This window comes from Elgaria multicarinata, chromosome 18, assembly GCF_023053635.1.
Source record: "Elgaria multicarinata webbii isolate HBS135686 ecotype San Diego chromosome 18, rElgMul1.1.pri, whole genome shotgun sequence".
NCBI lineage: Eukaryota > Metazoa > Chordata > Lepidosauria > Squamata > Anguidae > Elgaria > Elgaria multicarinata.
In genome coordinates, this window is record NC_086188.1 from 23,156,633 (window position 1) to 23,180,964 (window position 24,332).

A 24,332-nucleotide genomic window follows, 5' to 3' on the forward strand; every position below is an offset into this window, starting at 1 on the left:
GGTGGAGAAGCGTCTGGCAGGCAGAGTGATGGGCGGGGAAAGGGGCCCCTTCCTTGGACACAGATGGGAAGCATCAGGAGTGTTGTGTCACTGCAAGGGCTTGGCCTGTTTCTCTGGAAGAGACAGAATGAAAGGCCTTGACATGATCTTTCTTCTCTCCTTACACAATCTGTGTAATTAGACAGAACTCTGCTGAGCTTTAAAACCTCATGTTACACTCAACAGAAAACCTCAAATTGGATTTCAAATCTTCCTTTTAAACTTGCATTGTGAGCAATGGATTTTGGAAAGAAAAACAGGTAAAGCCCACCTGCACATCTTCAGTCCTTTTCTTCCTTTTAAAAGTGTTTTGTAGTGCTTCACCTGCGTTATTGAAAAAAAATCTTTGCAGTGGGTCAGTAACATTCCCCACCCCCACATCTTACTGCAGCTGGGAGCCTGGGAATGGCTTTTGCCCAACAAGAAGAGATGAGATTGCAGCAATAGCAGAGAGAGCAGGCAGAAGGTGGGGTGATGCTACCTGCCGCCATTGATAGCAGCTGAGATGCGATCACAATCTTTATTCAATGCAACTGCATTAACATCACCTGGGACTCTTTGCACCCAAGGAACTGGCTTGGTTGCTCATATGCTGTGTGTCCCTTAGAATGCCACGGTCACACTTGGGCCTAAGAGCCTATAAAGAAGCCGTAACATGTGCTGGTTAGGCTGTGTGCAGGTGCTGCCTCCAACTGCTGCCAAGACCAGCTGTCTGGTCCTTGTCCCGCTGCCCTGTAAAGGAAGGGTAGACCCTATGAAAAGGAGGACAGGGCACCTGTATCTTTAACAGTTGTATTGAAAAGGGAATTTCTGCAAGTGTCATTTGTATATATGGAGAACCTGGTGAAATTTCCTCTTCATCACAACAATTAAAGCTGCAGGTGCTCTGCCCTCTTTTAAATCTGGTCACTGCTGTGATGAAGAGGAAATTTCATTAGATATATACAAATGACACCTGCTGAAATTCCCTTTTCTATGCAACTGTTAAAGATACAGGAGCCCTGTCCTCCTTTTCATATGGTCACCCTAGTAAAGGTGATCTCTCAAAGAAGGCAAAGTACAAAAAAGATTTAGGAAAAAAATACCTCATGGAGGAAAAGCCCTAAAAACAGCCCAATGAGGGCTGAGCATGCCCAGTGGCCAGGGGTTGCTGATTACTGTTGGAGGGGAGGGGGATGGAGTATCCTGATAGGGGCAGGACCCCAGCCATGAACAGTAGCACTCCAAGTTGCAACATTTTGTTGCAGCTTCCTCTTGTTTTGAAGTGAATGCGTCAAGTGACTGTGAGCTTATATAGATGACCACACTTTTTGCACCAGCAACATTATTCTTCCCACATCAACATTGGGTGGTATTATTTTGAACATTTCATAAATGGGAGGAACAAATACTTGTATTTCCTCCTCCCTTTGTCTGATTTTACACATCTTAAAGCTGGGCCCATGAACCTCCATGGTGCACATCTTTGAAGAGAGGCATAATGTGGTCCTGATACCGTGCACCACTTAGAAGCTTAGCTGCCCCATTTTGTATCAATTGCACCTTCTGGACACTCCTCAGGGGTAGCCCCACATTATAGTAGCTACATGATGTAACGCAGGCAGGCATAACTGTTGTCAAGGCAGACTAACTCAGGAAAGGTCACAGCTGGCTCACCATTATTGTGCAGGATCCAGGATCAAGGAGCGTGCCCAAGCTGGGCACCTGGTCCTTCAGGAGGAGCGCAACGCCACCTTCAAGAACAGGTTGAATTCCTCTAGCCAAGTCAGGCTCTCTCAGTAGAGAGAGTTGCCTGTGTTTAACCTCAGCTTGTTCCTTCTCATCCAGCCTTTTATCAAACCTGGCACCTTACTCCAAAGCTCAAAACAACCTCTCCCAGTGGTTCCGTGTAGGTATTAACCAAGGTGAGGGACAAGACGGAACCCTGTGGGACACCATAGATAGACCAATGGCCATGGAGTCTAACAATAATCCCTCAGCACCATCTTCTGGACAAGGCCTGACAAAAAGGACTGGAATCACCTCAAAACAGCACACACACACCCAAGGCCCAGCCCCACTAGGCAGTCATGAAGGAACCCATGGCTGATGGCAACAAAGGCTGCTTTTTTGTACTTCTGCAAATCTTGGATTTCCCCCAAGCCTGCAGATACCTCTCTCTTCTGTGTGGTTGGTGCCAATTTTGTTTACTACACAGTGAATGTACTCAGAGGATTGAAATTACTATTGGTATGTTTGATAATTAAAAAGTAGTAAAAATAAAACTGAACAGGCGGAGGGGAACAGGATAGTGAGAGTGTGTTCCAGTTGGAGCTCTGAGCAGCTTTTGATACCATTGACCAGGGGAAGGCAACCATTGGGGCCTGTGTGGGCGCATTGGAGAAACTATCCTGGGCACAACCATAAAATGGCTGCCATGGGTGAGTATGCCTAGTCTGAAAGGACAAGGAACCAGTCCAGAGCATTCATGGGAAATTAAGATGACAGCAGCTACAGGCTCTTGCTTCACTTTGAAGCAATCCTAACTGCTAGCAAGAAAATATAAAGGTATTTATATAAAAATTGGGATGATTATCATAGAAGAGTTGGAAGGGGCCTATAAGGCCATAAAGTCCAACCCCCTGCTGAATGCAGGAATCCACCTTAAAGCATCCCTGACAGATGGTTGTCCAGCTGCCTCTTGAATGCCTCTAGTGTGGGAGAGCCCACAACCTCCCTAGGTCACTGGCTCCATTGTCGCACTGCTCTAACAGTCAGGAAGTTTTTTTCTAATGTCCAGCTGGAATCTGGCTTCCTGTCACTTGAGCTCATTATTCCATTTCCTGCACTCTGGGATGATCGAGAAGAGAGCTATCCTGTCTCCCCTCAGTCTTCTCTTCTCCAGGCTAAACATGCCCAGTTCTTTCAGTCTCTCCTCATAGGGCTTTCATATCCAGACCCCTGATCATTACAGAATCTCTGGACGCACATTAGTGCCTGCTGGCACCATGTTGCCTACCCCTACCAGACCATGGTGACCTTCTAGATAACCTGGCTGAAGCAGGGCTTGGAGGCACTGTTTTACAGTGGTTCTGGTCCTTCCTGTAGGGACAATTTTAGAAAGTGGTGCTGGGGGATTGCCTGTGGTGTCGTTCAGGGTTCCATCTTATCCCCCATGTTGTTTAACATATACATGAAACTGTTGGGAGACGTTGTGTGGAATATTGGGGCTCAGTGCCATTAGTATGCAAGTGACACTTGACTCTATGTCTCTTTTCCATTTAAATCCAAGGAAGCTGTGCAAGTGTCTCATGTTGGTAATAGATTGAATGAGGGCAACCAAATTTAAACACAATCAGACTAGAGTGAAGTTCTCAGCAGATTGGGGAACAGGGGATTCAACAGGTCTGCCCCCGTGAAGAGAGCTTGGGTGTGTAACTACATCACACATGGGCAACTTGTGATTCTCTAAATGTTTTGGCCAAAACTCTCATCAGACCTAGTTAACAGAGCCAATGGTGAGAAATGGGAGTTGCAGTCCCACTATTTAGAAGGCAACATGTTTTAGTCCATTCTCTACCTCTCACCTAACCTACCTCACAGGTTGTTGTGAAAATAAAATGGGGTAGGATCAAAATGGAGGTATGGAACTAATGGATAACGGTGTAGGGCCCTCACTGGAGGTATTAGGCGGGATTTAAAACATGGCAAATCAATACATATAAACAAAAATAAGAACGAAGACGAGGTAAAACTGTTTCAATATATCCCTCCTGTATTTTGTGAGGGGAAAGAGAAACACTTCGGGTTTCCCCCAAGCAGCAAGCCGCATTCGTCGCTGAGGGGAAGCCGAAGCAGCAAAACCCGCGAGGCGTCAGCGCGAGGGCGATGTGGGCGGCGACGCTCTGGCAGGTCGGCCGGCCCGGAGGCCCGCCTAGGCTGCTGGCCCGCCGTGAGCTGCGCCCGCCCCGCTCCTCCCTCTTTGCCTGGGCTTGGATCCTCCCGCTTTCGGGGACGGCCAGGCGGCGGCGGCGGCGGCGTGGTGTTAGGCCGGCAGCGAGCGAGCGGGAGCTCTGGGTGACCTGACCGACCGACCGACTGACAGCAGCGTGAAGATGGCGGCGGCGGCGGCGAGCCTGAGGCTGCTGCGCGTGAAGGTGGCGGCGAGGGCGGGCGGCAGCTGCAGGTACCACGGCAGCCCTTCCGTCAGCCGGGGCAATGAGGTGCCGTTGATGACGGTGGGCAGGAGAGGGGCCGGGCCTGCCCTCGAGAAGGGGCGGGGAGGAGCCCGAGTGAGGGGCGCGGAGGGCAGCGTGTCCCCGGCGCCCTTCTGAAGGGCCGAGGCGAGGCGGACCTCGCCGGTGCCTCCGGTGCCCGCCGGCCGGCTGGCCGCGCTGCCTGCCTGGAATCCCACCCCCGGCGCGCCATATCGGGAAGCCTTTGGGGGCGGGGCAGGTGGGCGAGTGAGGCGGCTGGCGCTTCCAGTCAGGCGCCAGCCGCCACGGCTTTTAAATAAATAAATAAATAAATAAATATTATATTTGTATTTTAAATGTTTTAGTATTGTAGCATGTTTAATTCTTTTTTAATTTTTTTTTGTATATCTCAATTTATATGTTTTTACTGTACATGTTGTAATTTGTAAAGCCTCCTTGAGTCTCAGTATGAATAAAGATAATAACAATAACTATAGGAAGGGACGCGGGGGTTCTCGGGCTGCTTCTCTGGTGAGGCGGGAAATGGGCTCAGGGAGTGCTTAAGTGCCTGGGCTGTTGTTTCGTAGCTTTGTCTCCAGCCCCCCCCCCCCCCGCAGTCCCATGGGCATGAATGAGAGGAGAGGTCCCTGCCCCAAGGGGCTTACAGTTCAGAGAAAACGAAAGGGTACAGGCGAGAAACCACAGGGGGAAATGTCTGAGTTGGGTGATAAAAAGAGCCCCAGCCCAGTTTTGGGAAGGCGCCCCCACCCTCCAACATGAATGGAAAAGAAAGGGGAGGAAGTGTTTTTTTAATTATCCCTCCTATGTCAAAATAGCCTGACAACCCCTTTCCCCTTCAGGACTGGGTTGTCTAAAAAAAATAGAGAGAGATTGGTCCTTTCACCCCCAAAGAAATCAGGTGCTGTCTAAGGGTATCCACAAGATTCACAGCTGAGTCTAGCGTTTACTTTATCATCATTGTGTTCCCAATGGGAGCATGCTTGGTTGGCACCATAATTTATTACTTATTCCGTTTTGGGTTCTGGTTTTGCTAGTGCAAACTGAATTTTAAAAGTGCTGGAGGAGAGAAAGGGAATATGTTAAGGCTTCAATCTTAAATATAGCTTGTGTGAGTCTTGCAGCTCCATCCCATTCTATGCATATTTAATTTGGATTGCAGATTTAAGGTGTGATCCTAAGCATTGAACTAAATGGGGATTATTTGAATAAACATGCTTAGACTAGCACTGTAAGTGTGAAATTCTGGTCAGAATTATGCATGCACTAGTCAGCTCCATTCAACTCATTGGGCTTTATTTCTAAGTTGAAAAACCACATTGTATGAGTGAGAGCAAAAAAATATGCAATTATAATATCCAAGATGCAAGAATATAGTGTTTGGATTTAAGTGTATGTGCCTATTTTTAAAGTTACTCTTAATATCTCTGAATATCTCATGGAAGTAGTTTCCTGGTGTGGCTTGTTTAATTTAATGGAGAAGAATTCTATGGATAGCTACTAGTCAGGGTGGCTATGCAGAGCCTCCATGTTCAAAGGCAATCCAAAGGCTGTCAAATACCAGTTCCTGGGGATCAGGCCACAGCGGAAGGAGGGCGGTGGCCTCCATGTCCAGCTTGTGGGTTTCCCAGAGGCACCATTGGCTACAGCTACTCCTTTGTCTATTATCTTTGCAAAATCATGGAAGACGGGTGAGGTGCCAGACGCTGGAGGAGGGCTAACGTTGTCCCTATCTTCAAAAAGGGCAAAAAGGAGGAACCTGGGAACTACAGACCAGTCAGTCTGACATCCATCCCTGGGAAAATTCTGGAGCAGATTATAAAGAAGTCAATCTGTAAACACCTTGAAATCAATGCAGTGATTACTAGAAGCCAACATGGATTTGTCAGGAACAAATCCTGTCAGACTAATTTGATCTCATTTTTTGATAGGATAACCTCCCTTGTGGACTGTGGGAATGCTGTGGATGTCATATATCTTGACTTCAGCAAAGCTTTTGACAAAGTACCACATGACATTCTGATTAACAAACTAGCTAAAAGTGGGCTAGATGGAACAACTATTAGGTGGATCCACAGTTGGCTACAGAATCGGACTCAAAGAGTACTTATCAATGGAACCTTCTCAAACTGGGGAGAGGCAACAAGTGGGGTGCCGCAGGGCTCAGTCCTGGGCCCAGTGCTCTTCAACATTTTTATTAATGACTTGGATGAGGAGGTGCAGGGAATGCTGATCAAATTTGCAGATGACACCAAATTGGGTGGGATAGCTAATACCCTGGAAGACAGAAACAAACTTCAAAGTGATCTTGATAGGCTGGAGTGCTGGGCTGAAAACAACAGAATGAAATTTAATAGGGATAAATGCCAAGTTCTACATTTAGGGAATAGAAACCAAATGCACAGTTACAAGATGGGGGACACTTGGCTCAGCAATACTACAAATGAGAAAGATCTTGGAATTGTTGTAGATCACAAGCTGAATATGAGCCAACAGTGCGATATGTCTGCAAGAAAGGCAGATGCTATTTTGGGCTGCATTAATAGAAGTATAGCTTCCAAATCACGTGAGGTACTGGTTCCTCTCTATTCGGCCCTGGTTAGGCCTCATCTAGAGTATTGCGTCCAGTTCTGGGCTCCACAATTCAAGAAGGATGCAGACAAGCTGGAGCGTGTTCAGAAGAGGGCAACCAGGATGATCAGAGGTCTAGAAACAAAGCCCTATGAAGAGAGACTGAAAGAACTGGGCATGTTTAGCCTGGAGAAGAGAAGATTGAGGGGAGACAGGATAGCACTCTTCAAATACTTAAAAGGTTGTCACACAGAGGAGGGCCAGGATCTCTTCTCGATCCTCCCAGAGTGCAGGACACGGAATAACGGGCTCAAGTTAAAGGAAGCCAGATTCCGGCTGGACATCAGGAAAAACTTCCTGACTGTTAGAGCAGTGCGACGGTGGAATCAGCTACCTAGGGAGGTTGTGGGCTCTCCCACACTAGAGGCATTCAAGAGGCAGCTGGACAACCATCTGTCAGGGATCCTTTAGGGTGGATTCCTGCATTGAGCAGGGGGTTGGACTCGATGGCCTTGTAGGCCCCTTCCAACTCTGCTATTCTATGATTCTATGAAGATCACGGATATGACTAGCTGGGCTCTTTAGCAGGGCTCTTCTTACATTCTTAACAATCTCCTCGCCATTTCCTCTGTTTGCTGCTGGCATAGCCATTTTCCTTCATAAATGTTGGGGGAATGTAGACAGGTGAATGGAGTTGTGCTTGTGAGTGCCCTGCATGTGCCCTAGCACCCTGGAGTCACTGAGGGCAGAAGATCATAGCCAGAATTCTGATCCGAATGACCCTCCCTCACATCATTTCCACTTATAACGCAGGGGTTGGACTCTGAATAGCATCACACACCACCACTATCATATATACACAATCAGGTCACTGGGAATAGATAAAATTGGGCTCTGAATGTTTTCTCGTCATCCTAACTCTGGGTCATTGAGGGCACAGAAAAGCTACACTTGCTCACCCTCCCCACAAACGTTCCTATCTTGGGAGGCTGGGAGCAGAGAGGATCGGGTGCTTAGTGTCTCTTCTTCAACCTTCATGAACTCATTTAAGTGACTGAATTATTCCCTCTTTCCATCAACCTTCAGGTAGAACCTCTAGGGGTGAGGATCGTGGCCAATATGCACCTTGTCAGCTGCACCACACTTGCACCTAAAGCAGAATTAGTGCTCTGTCTTCTGTGAATGCATAGGTTGTTATGAAAAGCAATATAAAAAAGACAATGAAGAGTTTTGTGGCATTTTAAAGACTAGCATTTATTACAGCATAAACTTTCATAGACTATAGTCCAAAATGATAAAATTTTGTTTGGCCTTCCAACAATCCTGCTAAATAGGGAAACTGAAGCTGAAATAAAGTAATCCAACCTTTTTGGGCCCATGGGCCCATTTGGAAATTTAAGAATTTGCTGTGGGCACCATCACACAATGGCTCCCATGGGGGCTTTGGTTAGTCACATTGGCTGCCAAGAAACTGAGTACAAGCAGAGGAAGAGTCTGAACCCCAGAACCAATCTAACATATTTGACCCCACAGAAGCATAACAAAATACCTATATAAGGTTGCAATCCTAATGCATTCTTGTATGGAACTTAGTGGGAATTAATTCTGAATAGGGTTGATTAAATTGCAGCAGGTCAGGCAGGTACTCTGGCCTCTTCTGTCATGTTTATGTGGCTGAGGTGTGGCTTTTCTTAAGATTATTTTTCACAACAAGTGATTTGTCTGTCACTTAATGAGGAAGAGGTATTCATTAAGCATCCTTTAAAATTAAGCATCCTTTAAAAGTCCTCTGTGCTGTGTTTTGTAATACTTAGTTTGTTGAAAGCAGGGTACTTAATTATCTAAAACATTAAACAAACAGGTAAATAATATCTGAATCATCCTGAAATGAGTGGGGCTGTGCTTAGACTTGACAGGAGAGGTTGATGCACCAGTTATATTGAAAGCAGGTCGTCCTCAAGGTGTATTATTTTTAAGAGCAGAAAGGGGTATGCAGGTAAGGGGAACTGAACATCCCCTGGCTTGTCTCCATGCAGTCTGCTTCCCCAGGCATGTTTCTCCCAGATGGACTGTCTTCTGGTATCAGGACTTGGCTGAGCTGACAGATTGAGAAGGGGTGGGGTGGAATATTCACATTGTGTGCCTGTTTTGCTGTTTGCTGTGAGACTGGGGTAGATCCCAGTTTAAACTTCCACCTTATTAAATTAGCCAGGACAAAGATAGGTGATTTAAGTCTCAGACGTAAGAAATGCCTCATTGAGGTTCTGGCAGCTACTAAGGAAGTCTCTTCTGAAAAACTACAATATTGCTCAATTTGAACAATTCTCATCTTGTCTCAAATCTACCTTTTGAGGGCAAGGTCCTTGTACATGACAGCAGACAATCTCCCAAGCTATCATGGCATCCTTCTGGGCCACCTGGCTGGGACAGGGTTGAGAGGCTCTGCTTTGCCAAAGCTGTGCTTTTGTTTGTCATCGTTAGGCCCCTGAAAGTATTTCTGTAAACCGCCCAGAGAGCCCTGGCTATGGGAGTGGTATATAAGTGTAATAAATAAATAAATATTGCCTGAAGGTTTATTGGGTGGGGGTGGGGAGGCACAGAATCTTAGCCCAGGGCCCAACTCCAGGCCTCTGGGGTCCCTGAGAAGGCCAGCCCCCCTTCCCCTGGCCGCTGACAAACACAATCAATAAAAAGCAAAGCAAATAGAGCGCTTTTATTTATTATTGCATTTATATCCCACCTTTTTTCCTGCAAGGAACCCTAGGCGGCATACATAATCCTCCTCCTCCTCCTCCTCCTCTCCGCTTTATCCTCACAACAACAACCCTGTGAGGTGGGTTGGGCTGAGAGTCTGTGACTGGCCCAAAGTCACCCAGTGGGTTTCCATGGCTGAGAGGGGACTAGAACCCGGATCTCCTGACCCGCAGTCTGACACTGTATCCACTACACCACACTGGCTCTCTTGCCTGTGTACCTCAAACCTGCACAAATTGACTGGTGCCTAACCGGCAACGCCTTGGGAGTTCCATGCTCCAGGGGCCGACTCTTCTGGTAGCGTCCTCAGCTGCTGCTGCTTTAATAATTTCTTGTTAGCTTATATTTGTAATTTTCTGTTTTATAAATTGTGAGCTGCCTTGAGGGCTATTTCTGTAGAAAGGTTATTCTAATTTATTATTCTAATAAATAAATACGTGATCTGCTGCCATCTCAACTGGCCTGTAACTGGAGAAGGGTTTCTGGCAGGGGAAAGTTACTGCTACTAGTGATAGGAACGTTCTGAACTCCTTCTGTGGAGGTTTTAAATGGAGGTACTTTAGGGGAAAGCCTACTGTTTATAGCTTGGCAGTAGAATAATAATAATAATAATTATTATTATTATTATTATTATTATTATTATTATTTGTTGCATTTTTATACCGCCCAATAGCCGAAGTTCCCAGTGACCTGATTGTGTATATATGATAGTGGTGGTGTGTGATGCTATTCAGAGTCCAACCCCTGCGTTATAAGTGGAAATGATGTGAGGGAGGGTCATTCGGATCAGAATTCTGGCTATGATCTTCTGCCCTCAGTGACTCCAGGGTGCTAGGGCACATGCAGGGCACTCACAAGCACAACTCCATTCACCTGTCTACATTCCCCCAACATTTATGAAGGAAAATGGCTACGCCAGCAGCAAACAGAGGAAATGGCGAGGAGATTGTTAAGAATGTAAGAAGAGCCCTGCTAAAGAGCCCAGCTAGTCATATCCGTGATCTTCCTCCCACTGTAGCCAATGGTGCCTCTGGGAAACCCACAAGCTGGACATGGAGGCCACCGCCCTCCTTCCGCTGTGGCCTGATCCCCAGGAACTGGTATTTGACAGCCTTTGGATTGCCTTTGAACATGGAGGCTCTGCATAGCCACCCTGACTAGTAGCTATCCATAGAATTCTTCTCCATTAAATTGGATTGCCCATGTGTCAGTAAACCAATATTAGCAAGTAACATTTCCAAAAGGAATTCAGTGGATTCCAAGAACTACAAATATCTCAACTGTTAATGAGAAATGCATCTGGAATCATTAGGGAAAACAGAGCAAAGGGCAGTGGCCTCGGTTTCAGTATTTTCAGGTATGGCCATATGGGTAATACATTATTAAGGAAACATAGTCCTTGAAGAGAATGTGCAGCTTTTGAAATTTTTGCCTCATTTCCAAGAACAAAGTTCTTTATAGTAGTCTGAGAAATAGATACAAGTCCAAAATGTTACTAAGAGGAGTGTTATCGAGAAAGAGACCTACATAAAAATATTCCTGTAAGCATTTGGAAATGGATGTGGAACTCAGTGCCACAAAGAACTAAGTATGATTTGAAATAAAACTTTTATAAGTTGGCATTTAGATGGCCTCTTACCCCGTTAAGACAGAATATATCTAGGAGTGAGCAATACATGTTGATGATATAATTCAATGCAGTGGGCATGCCATAATTTCCCCCCCCCCCCCCTGGATATGAGCTCTTGTTCACATACAGGAAGCCAGTGATTATAATCTTGCGTCAGATCCTCTAATTGGATGTTTGGATATGTGAGATCAGTAGTACCATTGGACAGGCAGGAAATGATGATTCATCTTCTTATAGTAGCTAGAATGTTTGGAGGTTTGGGAATATTGCCAACAGTTTTAAAAATGGCGGTTGTGAAACTGGGGCATTGGGTAACTCAGGGCAAGGCAGCTTGTGGCCCTCCAGATGTTTTGGCCCACAACTTCCATCAACCCTAGCCAGCATAACCAAGGTTGAGGGATCATGGAAGTGATAGGGCAAAACATCTGGAAGGCCAGATGTTGCTCATCCCAGGTGTAACTATATGATTAATCTAACATAATGTTTTAGAGAAGGTAGACAAGTTGATTATAAATTTATAGAACAATTGACTTTTTATTAAGTATTTGAATTAGAAGGTGCAGGACTATGTAACCGTATGCGGTATTAGTACAATTTCTGAATTTTGTGAAAGCCACACTGATTAATTTATGGGGTTTTGTTGTAGTTTTTAAGCCTGAAGTATGCTATTCTATAACTTTCGGTCTTTTTATTATGTAAATATGTAAAGACGTTCAAGTGGATTTAATTATATAATGATTCAGGTTTATTTATTTAGTTATAAGTTTAATAAAATAGTATACCTATCTGTTCCCTACATACATATCCTTTTGTGGGCTCTTTGAAATGAGTTTTTATGTACACCCACCCTCTGCAAATCATTCCAGTAGGGTTTAATGAGAGAGTGTTGAGTCATTTTTCTTCCCTGTCACTGCCATAGGTTTTCTCTTCACATCAGGGTCAATGAGTTTAAAATGGAAATGAACTCTGCTGAAGGGACTATAAAGGTTAGGGCTTCAGAGACTCCTTCCTACATTTCCTTAGTGCTGAACTTGTCCTCATAAAAGGGGAGAAAAGGTGACAGAGACTGTGGAAAGTCTGCAAAAGCAGGAAAAGTAGACTAAAAATAACAAAATTCAGCTATAAACCTGCCTTCTAAAGTAGATAAAATTAGCCCTTATGTTTTGCACATTCCAAGGTATTTTATGTCCAGTTGATTTCCATGGGAAATTAAGCATGTGCTTAATATGCAGCCTTGAGTCCCAGTTTTGGGGGAAAGGTGGGATAATAATAATAATAATAATAATAATAATAATAATAATAATAATAATTTCTTACCTGCCTCTCCGATTGGATAATATTTGTGTCAGTATTAATCTATATTTTTATGTTTTATATACACCAGCACCCTGTTTAACCGTAATATCTTGGGGCATGAGAATCATCCCATGAAGAAGATGTTGGTACTTTGGAAGCAGCCGCTTTCCCCGTTCCTCCTTACTGGTGAGAATGTTAATATATTTTTAATCTAAATGTTCCTCTAATTACAAATCATGATTTAGAGGTAGAGCACTAACCATAGTTGGTTGATTCAGATGTCACATCAATGTATGGTTAAAGGAAGCCAGAAAACGGGGGAGAGAAGTTTCTTGCAAGAGAAGAAAGAGCACAAAAGCTGCTGTGCATTCCTGAGCCTCCCAGTCATGGCTTAGAGTGTGTGGGGTTGGGGTTTTTTTTTTCTGTCAAGAGCCACATTTCCTTCGGGGTAAGCTGTCGGGGACTGCATGCAGGTGGTGGGCAGGGTCATAACTACCCCACACGTTCTTTCTTTCCAGATCATCTCCACACCACACTCTTTCTCTTTCTTACACACACACAAGAGCATCTGCAAAGTGTGTGATGTTCAACATTTGGACATGTTTAAAACTAATACGATAGTGACAGAGATTGAACAATCCAATCACTCCGTGAGAAGTGCGGAAGAAAAGAATTGTACCAAGAAAGCATTCAGCTACCCATTTTGAGCTAGCAGATATGCAGACCCTGATACGCAGAACTGAAATAACGTGGCACTTTAAAAGCTAGAATGATCAGTGAAGCTCGGGGTACAGAACCAGTGAACCAACTCTATGATCCAGCAGTCCAGTTGGCGCTATAGTAAGCTTCAATGCAGGAAAGCTCTTACAGAGCGATCCTAGGCATGTCTACTCAAAAGTAAATGAGTTGAGTGGGGCTTAGTCCCTGGTAAGTGGGCATAGGATTGTAGCCCTAGTCAACCTTCATATGATACTACCTGAAACGGGATAATGGGATGTTTGATATTATGTAATGATTATGATGTTGTTTCATGACTTGCAGCTCTCTGATGATTAATTTTTCATAACCATCCTTGGCAAATTCTTGGTCTGTGACTACAAGACGAGATGTAAACCTGTTAGTCCTGTAGCTCTTGCTGAACCACAATTCTAAAGATGCTCATGATGTGTTCTAGCCTGAGTGTTCTAGTATTAATGTAGGCTCAGGTAATTACTGTGATATCTAAAACTTTCGTTGCCCATTCTGCCAGAATTGTTAATTACCATTTACGTTGTGACGTGAGTTATTTAGTATTGCTACATGGACCATGGTCCAATGGCATAGTGAAGGAAAGTATATTGCATAGGTAACAACTTTTCATACATATACTATGTTTGGCGTAAGAAACAAAATTTTCATCTTTGCATCTTTTTGTGGCCTGATGTTGATATAATGCTAACAAAACCATTTAGTAAATAATGCACACACTTATTGCTGTCCTGTAACCTATTTGATTGATACTTTTCTCAACTGAAGAAGGCCCCGTGTCGTTTCTGTAGTTGCTATAACTGCAAGCAGAGACCCTTTTCTGATATAGGTACAGTTTGCACAATGAACAGCACATCATAGTAGAGAAGGCCTCTCCCTGGTAGTCAGCCACGTCACTTCTGAAGCCACTAAAGAGCATCTTAATGATCAGGCAGTTTACTAGGGGAGGTGTATAGAAAAAGAAATAAAATCGCTTGAAGTGATCTATGTACAGAAACTGCATTTATTTCTTCAAATATATCCTCACAAATCCACAAGGCAGCTATGGTTGTGGCATCTGCCATACTGTCTCTAGTTGTGTTGGTCTCTGGCATGGACTAATGTGGTTGGCAGAAAATATTTTTTATCTTGTTCTTAGGGATGGCCGATGGCTTTGTGACTGACACAAGGTCTGGCCAATCAGACCTGTGCAAATCCAGCTCTTGCTGCAAGTTGTAAAAGCTGGCACCTCCCAGCTCAATCTGGGGGGAAATATGAGACATGTGTCTAAAGTATGTATGCACTTCCTCAGCAGGCTCACTGCTGGAACTGTGTATGACTCTCCCCATCCTAGCTCTGCCTTGCATTTATTGAAAACTTTATTCCCACAAACAATTCAAGGGAGACTGTTCCATACCAGATTTATCCTCCTGTCCAGCAGGTGGCAGCAGGGCAGTTTAGGATGGTTCTTATGCCTTAAGGAGAAATGTGAAATGGCAGTATCTGCTGTTTGCATAGAAAGAGAGAGAGAGAGAGAGAGAGAGAGAGGTTAGAGTGCTATAATATTCCTTCCTTCCACCAGTTTTCTTTTTTATTTGGGAACTCCATTTTTCACTGTTAGGAGATTAGAAGCATGATGTGCCTCTTTACAAGGGTGTCTGGATTCAGACGAGTGCTGGCTTTAAGTTTGGGGTAGTGGGGATTTAAGAAGGCAATTTAATTAGATTGATCTTTGCTGCCACCTGAAGTGTGTGTTGTGTGTGGACTCTTTTGCTGTTCTGCTTGCTTTCAACAGGACTCTGTGATGATTGCAGCTGATTCAGACCTGGAGACTGTCAATAAAATGAGTTCGATTCACTTGAAATATTTGTATATCCTATTACATTGTAATTGTCCTACCGCTTATCTACATATTTATAATGCATGTTCTGCATAATATTGTGCTGGAGATTTATTTCACCAATAAAAAGCGAGAAAGTGACAGTCATAAGGTAGGGGTGGGCAACTAAAATTGGGAAGGGGCAGGCCAAATGACGTTAAAGGGATGGGGCAATGCCCGTGCACATCAAAGGGACAAGGGCACGCCCCACGAGATTATTTGCTTCCTAGAGAGTGAGCTGGGTGGATATTCCACCTGATGCATCTGCCAAGAACTTGCGTCGCTGTGCGCAGGGCTTCTCCTATTAGAGAAGGCCCACACAGAGAGAAGCTCTGCAGAGAAGCTCTGCAGGCCAAATTACCCCCATGGGCCAGAGGTTGCCCACCATGCCATAGAGGCTTTATTAGAGAGTTTCATACACCTATCAACCTGAGCCCCACTCCGATATGTCCTGATCATGCCATGCAGTGCTTGTAATTCATTCACCCCTTCAGCCCTTTCCCACGAAACCTAAGAGTGATCTCAGTTCTTCAAAGGCTGGTCCATCTTGGATGGAACGCTGAACAAGAGCGCGCCAGGCTGCAACATCATGTTGCAGGTCCCACTTGTGGAATATATTTGAATTTGCAGCACATGTTTATCTTTTATTTTTTTATCTCTACCCCCAACCCCTGACTTTTTCCTACACAAGACCCTGGCATTTGAAAGAGCATGAATAAAAGTCATCTTTGTTTCTGCTTTTGCAGAGAAGGGGAGAGGGGAGCATGACAGGACATGCATGACCTGCTGCTGCTGCCTCCACATCACACAGTTTTTTATTTTTACTTGTTGAAGAAGAAAAAATAATGTCAAAGTGACCCAGCCATTGGCTGACACAGGAATTGTCAGTCCAGTCCTTATTTATGTCTCTGACTGTTTGCAGTCTCTTTGGTATTACATCTCCCAGACTGCTGCAGTGTTGGATTCTTTTGTGCATCTAGTTGATGCAACTCCTTTGTCTTTCGCCTAAACGGCCCACAGCCACTAGCTAAACGTGAAATGATTTGCAAACTGAATTAGCAGGGTTATTTTTTTATAACCTGTACTGGGGATATTATCTGCAGATGGTGCCAGGTGTAATAACTGCTGTGGATAGTAATTGTGAAGAACCCCACTATTTTAAGCAGAGAATTAAAGAATTTGCTGCAGTGTACCTTCATTCCAAAGGCATTTTATCAGGCTCACTTTTTCATTAGCCCAGCATCAGGATTTACCGATTGAGGTAAACATAGATATTGAAGCCCAGGTCAGATGCAGATGGATACCGTCTCATTTCCCTATGATTATAAGCATGCTTGGCCTACCTGTGAAGGGAGAACTGTTCTATATACAAGCTGAAACCATTCTTGTTAAGAAGATTTGGAGGCTTCATTACTTCTACACCAAGGTTTTTATCTAAAATAAGGCTGCACTGTCAGTTCATATAGTTATTCTGGCAAAATACAGTGGCTGGAAGATTTACAATTGTGCTCCTGGTCTTTCTTCCCCCTTCTGTTCTGCAACTAAATGAGGAGAGGCAGCACACACTTTTCAAGCCCTGCAAAAAATTCCCTGTTCTTTGTCTCAGACTCTCCCAGTCTCTATTCATTCCTTCTCCCGTTGTTTGTTAATTACTGCATGTTAAATTTCGTATCACGTTATCATCTCATCTATTTTTCATAGCTTTTTTGCCAGGAATTCCCTGACCTCCTTTGGTAGCTTTGTGCTCTCTCCTTTTACACATGTGCTTTCCTTTTCTCTAAGCACCCCGTTCTGTTGCTAAGACCCCTGGTATTTAAACATGGAATGTAATCATCTTCAACTGGGAAAAGAAAGAGTGATAACACTTAAAACCAAGGCAAAACGTTTTTAACTCTTCTTTTTTTTTAAAAAAAATACTTTATTCTTGTACAACTTTACACTTACAAAAACAAAAGAATAACAGAAAAAGTAATAAAAAATTACAAATATAACAAAATAGCTAACAAGGCCAAACAGAAAATAATTGTTTTTAAATATTTGTTCATTGCCTTTAATGGTACAAGCCTCTCAAGACTGCTTATTTATTACAACCCCAAGAGAATAATAGATCAGCAAGAATCAATAAAACTAATAGATGCCAATGAATAATTTATTTGTTTATTTATTTAATTACATTTATATACCACCCCACAGCCGAAGCTCTCTGGGTGGTTTACAACAATTAAAAATAGTAAACATTAAAAGTATACAAAATTTTTAAAAACATAAAAACAGTATAAAAACAACAGTAATAAATAATAAACATTGAGCCAAGAGAAAATTTAAATCATTGTTTCTAAGAACCAATCAAGGTAAAACATAACTCAACAGAAAGCCAACAATGACAACAAAAACACACACAACAACAGATAGGTCTTTTTAAAATTTATCAGATACCTTGCAAAAATCTTTGTCCAGGATGACTTGCAAGAGTAACAAAATAAAATAGGAATAATATTTAACACTTATATGTGTAACATCACAGTGTGTAACATTGTAGAGTGTGTCACATACTTTATTTAATTAAAGTATTTCTATCTGGCACTTTTAATTCCATTAGGAATCTTCAAGGTGGTTTGAAACATGTAAAAATAATTACTTTTCAATAAAAATGATACAGTAAAATGTCCAATTTAAACAATATTATCAAGCAGCACAGTAAAACATTAAAAACATCATAAATGTTAGTCTGTCAAAACGCATGATGAAATAATATCATTTTACTGGCTGGAGAAATGCCGCCCCAAGAAGAGCCGTCTGGTGCTCAGTAGAAAAGCGTTTCAGAGCATGGGCACCACAACTGAAAAGGCCCCATTCTCCATACTCACTAGCTACACTTGCATTTATTATGGAACTCTGAGCCAGTGTGGTGTAGTGGTTAGAATATTGGACTGGCAGCCGGGAGATCCGGGTTCTAGTCCCCACTCGGCCATGGAAACCCACTGGGTGACTTTGGGCCAGTCACAGCCTCTCAGCCCAACCTACCTCACAGGGTTGTTGTTGTGAGGATAACATGGAGAGGAGGAGGATTATGTATGCCGCCTTGGGTTCCTCAGAAGAAAAAAGGCGGGATATAAATATCATCATCATCATCATCATCATCATCATCATCATCGAGCCTGCCCCAGTGATATGTATTTAGTTGGGTCGGCCCAAACTTTTAGGGCTTTAGAGATGATAACCAGTACTTTGAATTGGTTTTCGAAGTGAACTGGCGAAGCCAATGAAGCTTGTGCAGTGACAGTAGTGGCGAATGCTCTAAAAGGGTCAAATTCAACTTCAGAACAAGCTAAATGTGACCCTTTTAGTGCGCCTTTTATTGGCTTTTTATTGAAATTTGGCAGCAAACCTCCGATTTCCCTGGTCTCCCACAGTGTGGAGACCATGGGGGGCAAAAGTTGCCCACCGGATCCCCCCAAATTGCCCTGATCTAAATAGTTCTCTTACATATTTATTTCAATTATTTATATGCCACTTTTCAGGACACAAGTCCTACGAACATGGTTTGTTTATAAGTAACCTAAAAATAAAAAAAATCACAATAAATAATGTTAACATTTCAAAAAATCATCAGGATCCTTCCCAAAGGGTGTTACCTTCCTCTCCCTCACTCTGTTTCATGAAAACCTTCCCACAGGGCAGTTAATGGTAGATGGCCATGGGGGTGTGGGAGGGGGAAGTTCATCTAGACCAGGCCCGGGGTGGGGGGTTCACCTCTTCCTATAAGGAACTTGGGTTCTTTTTTCCGATCTCCCTTCTTAGCCTCCCCGAACTCTCTGTGGTGCGTTTTGAACCAGTTGATATTTGCAGTTTCTTTTCAAAGGCAGGCTTACATAAAGCACACTGCAGAAGTCCAATCTGGATGTGGCTAAATTGTGCATGACAGAGGCCAAGTCCAACTTCTCCAGGAAAGGGCACAGCTGGAGCGCTCATGCCTGGAGCTGCTTCCTGGCCATGTAAAGGAAGCCAGATTCCAGCTGGACATCAGGAAAAACTTCCTGACTGTTAGAGCAGTGCGACAATGGAATCAGCTACCTAGGGAGGTTGTGGGCTCTCCCACACTAGAGGCCTTCAAGAGGCAGCTGCACAACCATCTGTCAGGGATGCTTTAGGGTGGATTCCTGCATTGAGCAGGGGGTTGGACTCAATGGCCTTGTAGGCCCCTTCCAACTCTGCTATTCTATGATTCTATGTAGGAGCAATGCTGGGTTCAGCAGCACTGCTAAGCTGCAAACTGATTCTTCAAGGAGAGTTTGACCCTGTCCAAAACAGACTGTACACTTGGCCTGTTTTAATCCCTGCTGGATGTACACCGAGCTCTTGAGTTTGACAAATCTCGCACAGAATCGCTTCGGCAGTCTCAACGCCTATTTATTTGTTATGGAGGGATTAGGAAAGGTCTTCCAGTATCAAAGCAGAGACTATAATCTTGGATAGTCCAAACAATAATTCTGGCGTATAACTTAGTGGGGTTGGAAACCCCTAAATCCATCAAAGCACACTTGACCAGAGCTGTGGCTTCGTCATCTGCATTCGAGAGGAGAGTCTCAATACCTGAACTGTGCCTGGCAGCCACTTGGTCAAAATATACGACTTTTACCAGGCACTACAGACTGGACACTCGGTCCCGAGTCGATTGCGCCTTCGGACGGGCCGTCCTCTCCTTGATCCTACACTGACACCTACCCAGCTCCTGTAAGTCAGCTTGCTAGTTGCCCATATGTGTTATGCACAGAGACCACAAAGAAGAAATGCAGGTTGCTTACCTGTAACTGTAGTTCTTCAAGTGGTCATCTGTGCAGTCACACAACCCACCCACCGTCCCCGCTTCAGTGTGGTGTTCTTAATCAATATTGATACATTCCTCGGTTATGAGGCCATTTGGTCTCAGGAAAACTGAGGAGTTAGGCGGGAACCCTCCTAGACATGCGCACTAGGGACTGGGGGAGGGTTCCCGCCAAATGAATCTCAGCTATATAAGTTCCCGATGGTAGCATCGTGCAGGCGCAGAGCCCATATGTGTGACTGCACAGATGACCACTCGAACAACTACAGTTACAGGTAAGCAACCTGCATATCTGTGCAATACACTCCCACCCACCATAAAGGAGAGAGTGCCTCTTGTGGGAATCGTATTCTCCTGAGAATCAGCCACAGATGTCCCTGCTACTCTGAATTTGACAAACTTCAATACTTCTAGGTATTTCTTGTTGAGTGGAGAAACCCAAGGCCCCAGTGTGCCAAAAGCTAACTGGAAAGAAACTAAATCTAGGAGTGAGCCACTGCTTGAACGTGTTTGAATGAGACTTCACCACTTATAGGACAGGCAAATGGATTCTCACTAGTTCTGCCAAAATCTAGGCAACTGGAGCTTGTCTATATGGCTTGTTTACCCCAATCTAAATGCACATATTTGCGTTTCAGGACACATGACGCAGCCGTCCATTTGCCATAGCACCAGGTTTTTAATGTGATAATGCGCATATTCGCATTTGTGATTTACTGCGACTTTTGGATCACGTCCAAGTTTGCACCGCATTATAGTTATGTGTCTTTGGAGGAGTTAAATACTGGTTCTTTCCAGACTGGACTATTGCAACCTGTAGTATACAGGACTTTCCTTGAAGCAAATCAATGCCTACAGGCTGTACAAAATGCAGCAGCCAGGTTGGTCAAGGGGCTCCCAAAGTGGTCTTCTATCACTTTGGTGCTTCAAGAGCTCCATTGGCTGCCGGTGGCTGCTAGGGTGCGCTACAAGGTCTTGTTGACCGTGTATAAAGCCCTGCACTGCTTGGGTCCTGGATACCTGAGCACTCGCCATTCTCCTGTGTCTCACCACTGGCAGACTCGCTCTCAGGAGCAGGGTGCCCTGATGGTCCCCCGCTACAAATTGGAATGTGCGGGGGCCAGGGCTTTTTCAGTGGCTGGCCCCCGGTTATGGAATAATGTGCCACTGGAGATTAGACAGGCTCCCACTCTCAATTGCTTCAAACGCCTTTGTAAGGCATTTTTATTTTCACAAGAGTTTGGGGAGGGGGTGGTTTAAATTGGGTTGAGGGCTTTTAATGGTTTGAGGGTGAGGGTTTTAATGGAATTGTCTTAATGTGGGTTGAGGGTTTTAATGGAATTGCTTTACATGTTATTGTAAAGCGCCTCGATGCCAGAAATGGTGAGGTGGCGCTATAAAAACGCTTTAAATAAATATACAAATAAATAAATAAAATTTTTGGCATGTGGCCAGAGCTTTGAGTGTAGGACAAAGAGATTGGCCGATTTCCCACCTATCAGCTGCCTTGTTCCTTTGCGCCATTTTTAGTTTGCTCTGATTCTGCTGCCTCGTTCCTCCCACCCCCCACTCCTGGTTTGTCTGTTATATGAATCTTTGGAGCTCCGCATATAAAATTTATAGCTTCCATTGTCTCTACTCCATAGCATTGTATATGTGTATATGCGCATGTGCACATTTATAACTGCACTATAAAAAAATTCAGGAGATAAATCGCTGTTGCTACTGCAATTTTCAAATCAATGAAAATTCGGGTTTATATTTAATGAGGAGCAATCCCGTTGTCGTATAGATGGGGGTCAGATCACTAGAAAAGTGTTGGTGCCACTTACCTAATGAAACCTGGAGATTGCCAGATAACAAAACATGCAATAAAAGGAAATCAAATTATGAATTTGTACACTCAAAAATGGGATCCTGACCACACAGGAGTGGTTTGGATATGTGATCACAAAGCTTACTCTCATTTCCCCACCGGAGCCTCTGGATTATGTTATCCAGGCGTAATTGTACCTGGAATCAGATTGGTGCCCGAATTACCAAAAGGAATGCTCAGAAATAAGAGAGGTATGAAAGCATCAGGGTTAAAAAGCTCTTGATTGGCGTTGTTGTGTTCATAGTAGCTGTAGTTGGATTGTTGTGCTGTGTGCAATGAATGATGGGATTATGCAGTTTAGTGTGTGGATGAAAATGGGTTTGTTCGACGTATGACCTGAAGAGAGTGGTCTGAAAATCATTGCTCCTAAAGCCTTTATGTAGGGTTAAGGAGCAAAAAGGGGGAAGATTGTGGGAAATTTACCTACCCTAGAACAATTTCAAAGACATCAGCCAGCTATAACTGCTGGGAAATAATTGTTGCTTGCTAGGCAACTGCTAGAAGTATCATTTTCTATTGAGAAAATTTGGCGCACACATCCATGTGTTGAAAACAATAGTAACAAAAAGGGAGCCTTGAAAGATTTAATGTGTATAAAAGAACTGCTGTAACCACAGAACGGGGCTCATACTAACTTGCTGTGTGGGTCTGAAGCAATTGCATCAATAAATGCATTGTTGGAATTCTTACCCGCTTGTCCATCACAAAATTGAATCTCGGCTGGACATCGAACTCCCTCCATAGGGAGGAGCGGTGTTCCCGCTCTTACCACACAACAATGCAAGATCTAAATGCAACAACTTCAGCAGAACAGAAACATGAGAAGCCAAAATGCCAGCTTTTACCTCTCCCTAAAAATGTTGAGTGAGGGCCTCAGGTGAGCCGCTTGCCCTGAATGAAGGGGACACCAGTTCGGGTTTCTCTATCTAATCTCTAACTAGACAGGATGCAAAATATATGCTTGATCGCAGTGAAAAAGTTACTAAATCCTTTGCATCCCTAACTGTTTGACTTTTATATGGCCTCTTTTCTGAAATGAGAAATGAAATTCTGAGAAGTTTTTGAGTTGGGAATCAAGTTGTCCAGGAAGTGACCAACTCACCTAGTGTGAATCAGAACAAGAGTCCTTCTAACAATGCTGCTACAAGTTTGGCATCCGTGTGTGCACTCCTTGAGATACAGGTTCTCTACCACTTTGGCCTCCTTTTCTCTGATTTTGCTGTCTGCCTGCTTTATTACCTAAAGAGCTGGCTCTTTTTGTTATAGGGCAGCGGAAACTCCACACTGCACCTGTGAGGAGTGTATTACGGCTACGTCCACTGCACCTTTTGCTGGCCACAGGTGGAGGATATGCAGGATACAGGCAATATGAGAAGCAAAAGCAGAAGCAGCTTGAAAAACTGGGTGTAGAACCACCCCCCAAAATTGCAAGTGATTGGGAGGTAAGTTGTGGAGGCTTTTATGCCTTAATCTTATGTGTCATACAGCCAGATATAAGATGAAACAAATAGTGTAGTGGTGGAAGTATTGGGTTTGGGATGTGAAAAACCCATGTTGAGATCTATGCTCATCCCTGACGCTCATTGGGTGGCTTTGAGCAGGTGTGCTGGTCCAACCAACTTCACTGGGTTGTTGTTGTTAGGCTTAAGTATTGCTCTGAATTCCTTGGATGAAGGGGTGGACGCAAGTTATCTATTTATATATATAAAAGGAAGTGTTTGTATGCTGTTGATGGACATGAAAACCGTACGTCCGATTCTTATGAAACTTTCAGGAGTTGTTTTACTGGGATGGTTTTAGGCAACTTTGCATCATCATTCAGCACTGCAACAAGCAGATTTTAACCACATAAAATTGCTACCGCCATCTTGAAACAAAATGGTGGCCAATCAAATGTTTTAAATATTTACAGCTTCAATACCGTTTGTTTGATTTCAATTACACTTCGCATGACAATTCAGCACTGCAGTGAGACAATTTTAACTATACAAAAAGCGCTATAAAATCAATAGCACTTAGTAAACGAAAACTGAAACTGGCTGAAAAGTACTATAGATATAGCGCATAGGTTGCCTCCATGGCAGAGGCCATACCTAGGGGTTCCAGTGGGCATGGCTTCACTCAGATGGGGCAGGCACAGCAACTCAACTATGGACTCTTCCCAGCTTGTGCAAAGCCGGGCGTGTTTTCTAGTATATATGTACATGTGTTCTGCTCTTTTGCCTACCTCTTGCTCCCTGAGGAGAGCCTGAATGCAGGCATTGACTAGTAGTCTGTAGAAAGAGCAGTCATAGCAGTCATAGTAATAGTAATAATGGGGGCTGGGCCATAGCTCAGTGGTAGACCACATGCTCTGTATGCAAAAGGTCCCAGGGTCACCCCCTGATAGTTCCCCTGATAGTTCCCTGTCGGAAACCCTGGAAAGCTGCTGTCACCCTGTGTAGGCAGTATTGAGCTAGATGGACCAAGGGGCTGACTTGGGATGAGGCTGCTTCTAACCCTGCGTGTTTACTGTGGAATGGCCCTTGTAACCAGCTTCTGAG

General features: G+C 44.0%; 1 protein-coding gene across 3 annotated transcripts in view; it reads left to right on the forward strand.

The window, feature by feature from the left end:
• Positions 1–4,099: 4,099 nt before the first annotated feature.
• The window catches only part of PISD (phosphatidylserine decarboxylase), a 64,569-nt gene continuing 44,336 nt past the window's right edge, over positions 4,100–24,332 (forward strand). Inside the window, exons 1-3 of one of the 3 annotated variants that reach the window (XM_063144012.1) lie at positions 4,100–4,204; positions 12,572–12,669; positions 23,056–23,231. In XM_063144012.1, the coding sequence (XP_063000082.1) occupies positions 4,134–4,204; positions 12,572–12,669; positions 23,056–23,231 (345 nt within the window). In that variant the 5' untranslated portion in view covers positions 4,100–4,133. Of the gene's footprint in view, positions 4,205–12,571; positions 12,670–23,055; positions 23,232–24,332 lie in introns of those variants that run through there. The other 2 variants (XM_063144013.1, XM_063144018.1) reach the window with 2 other exon arrangements.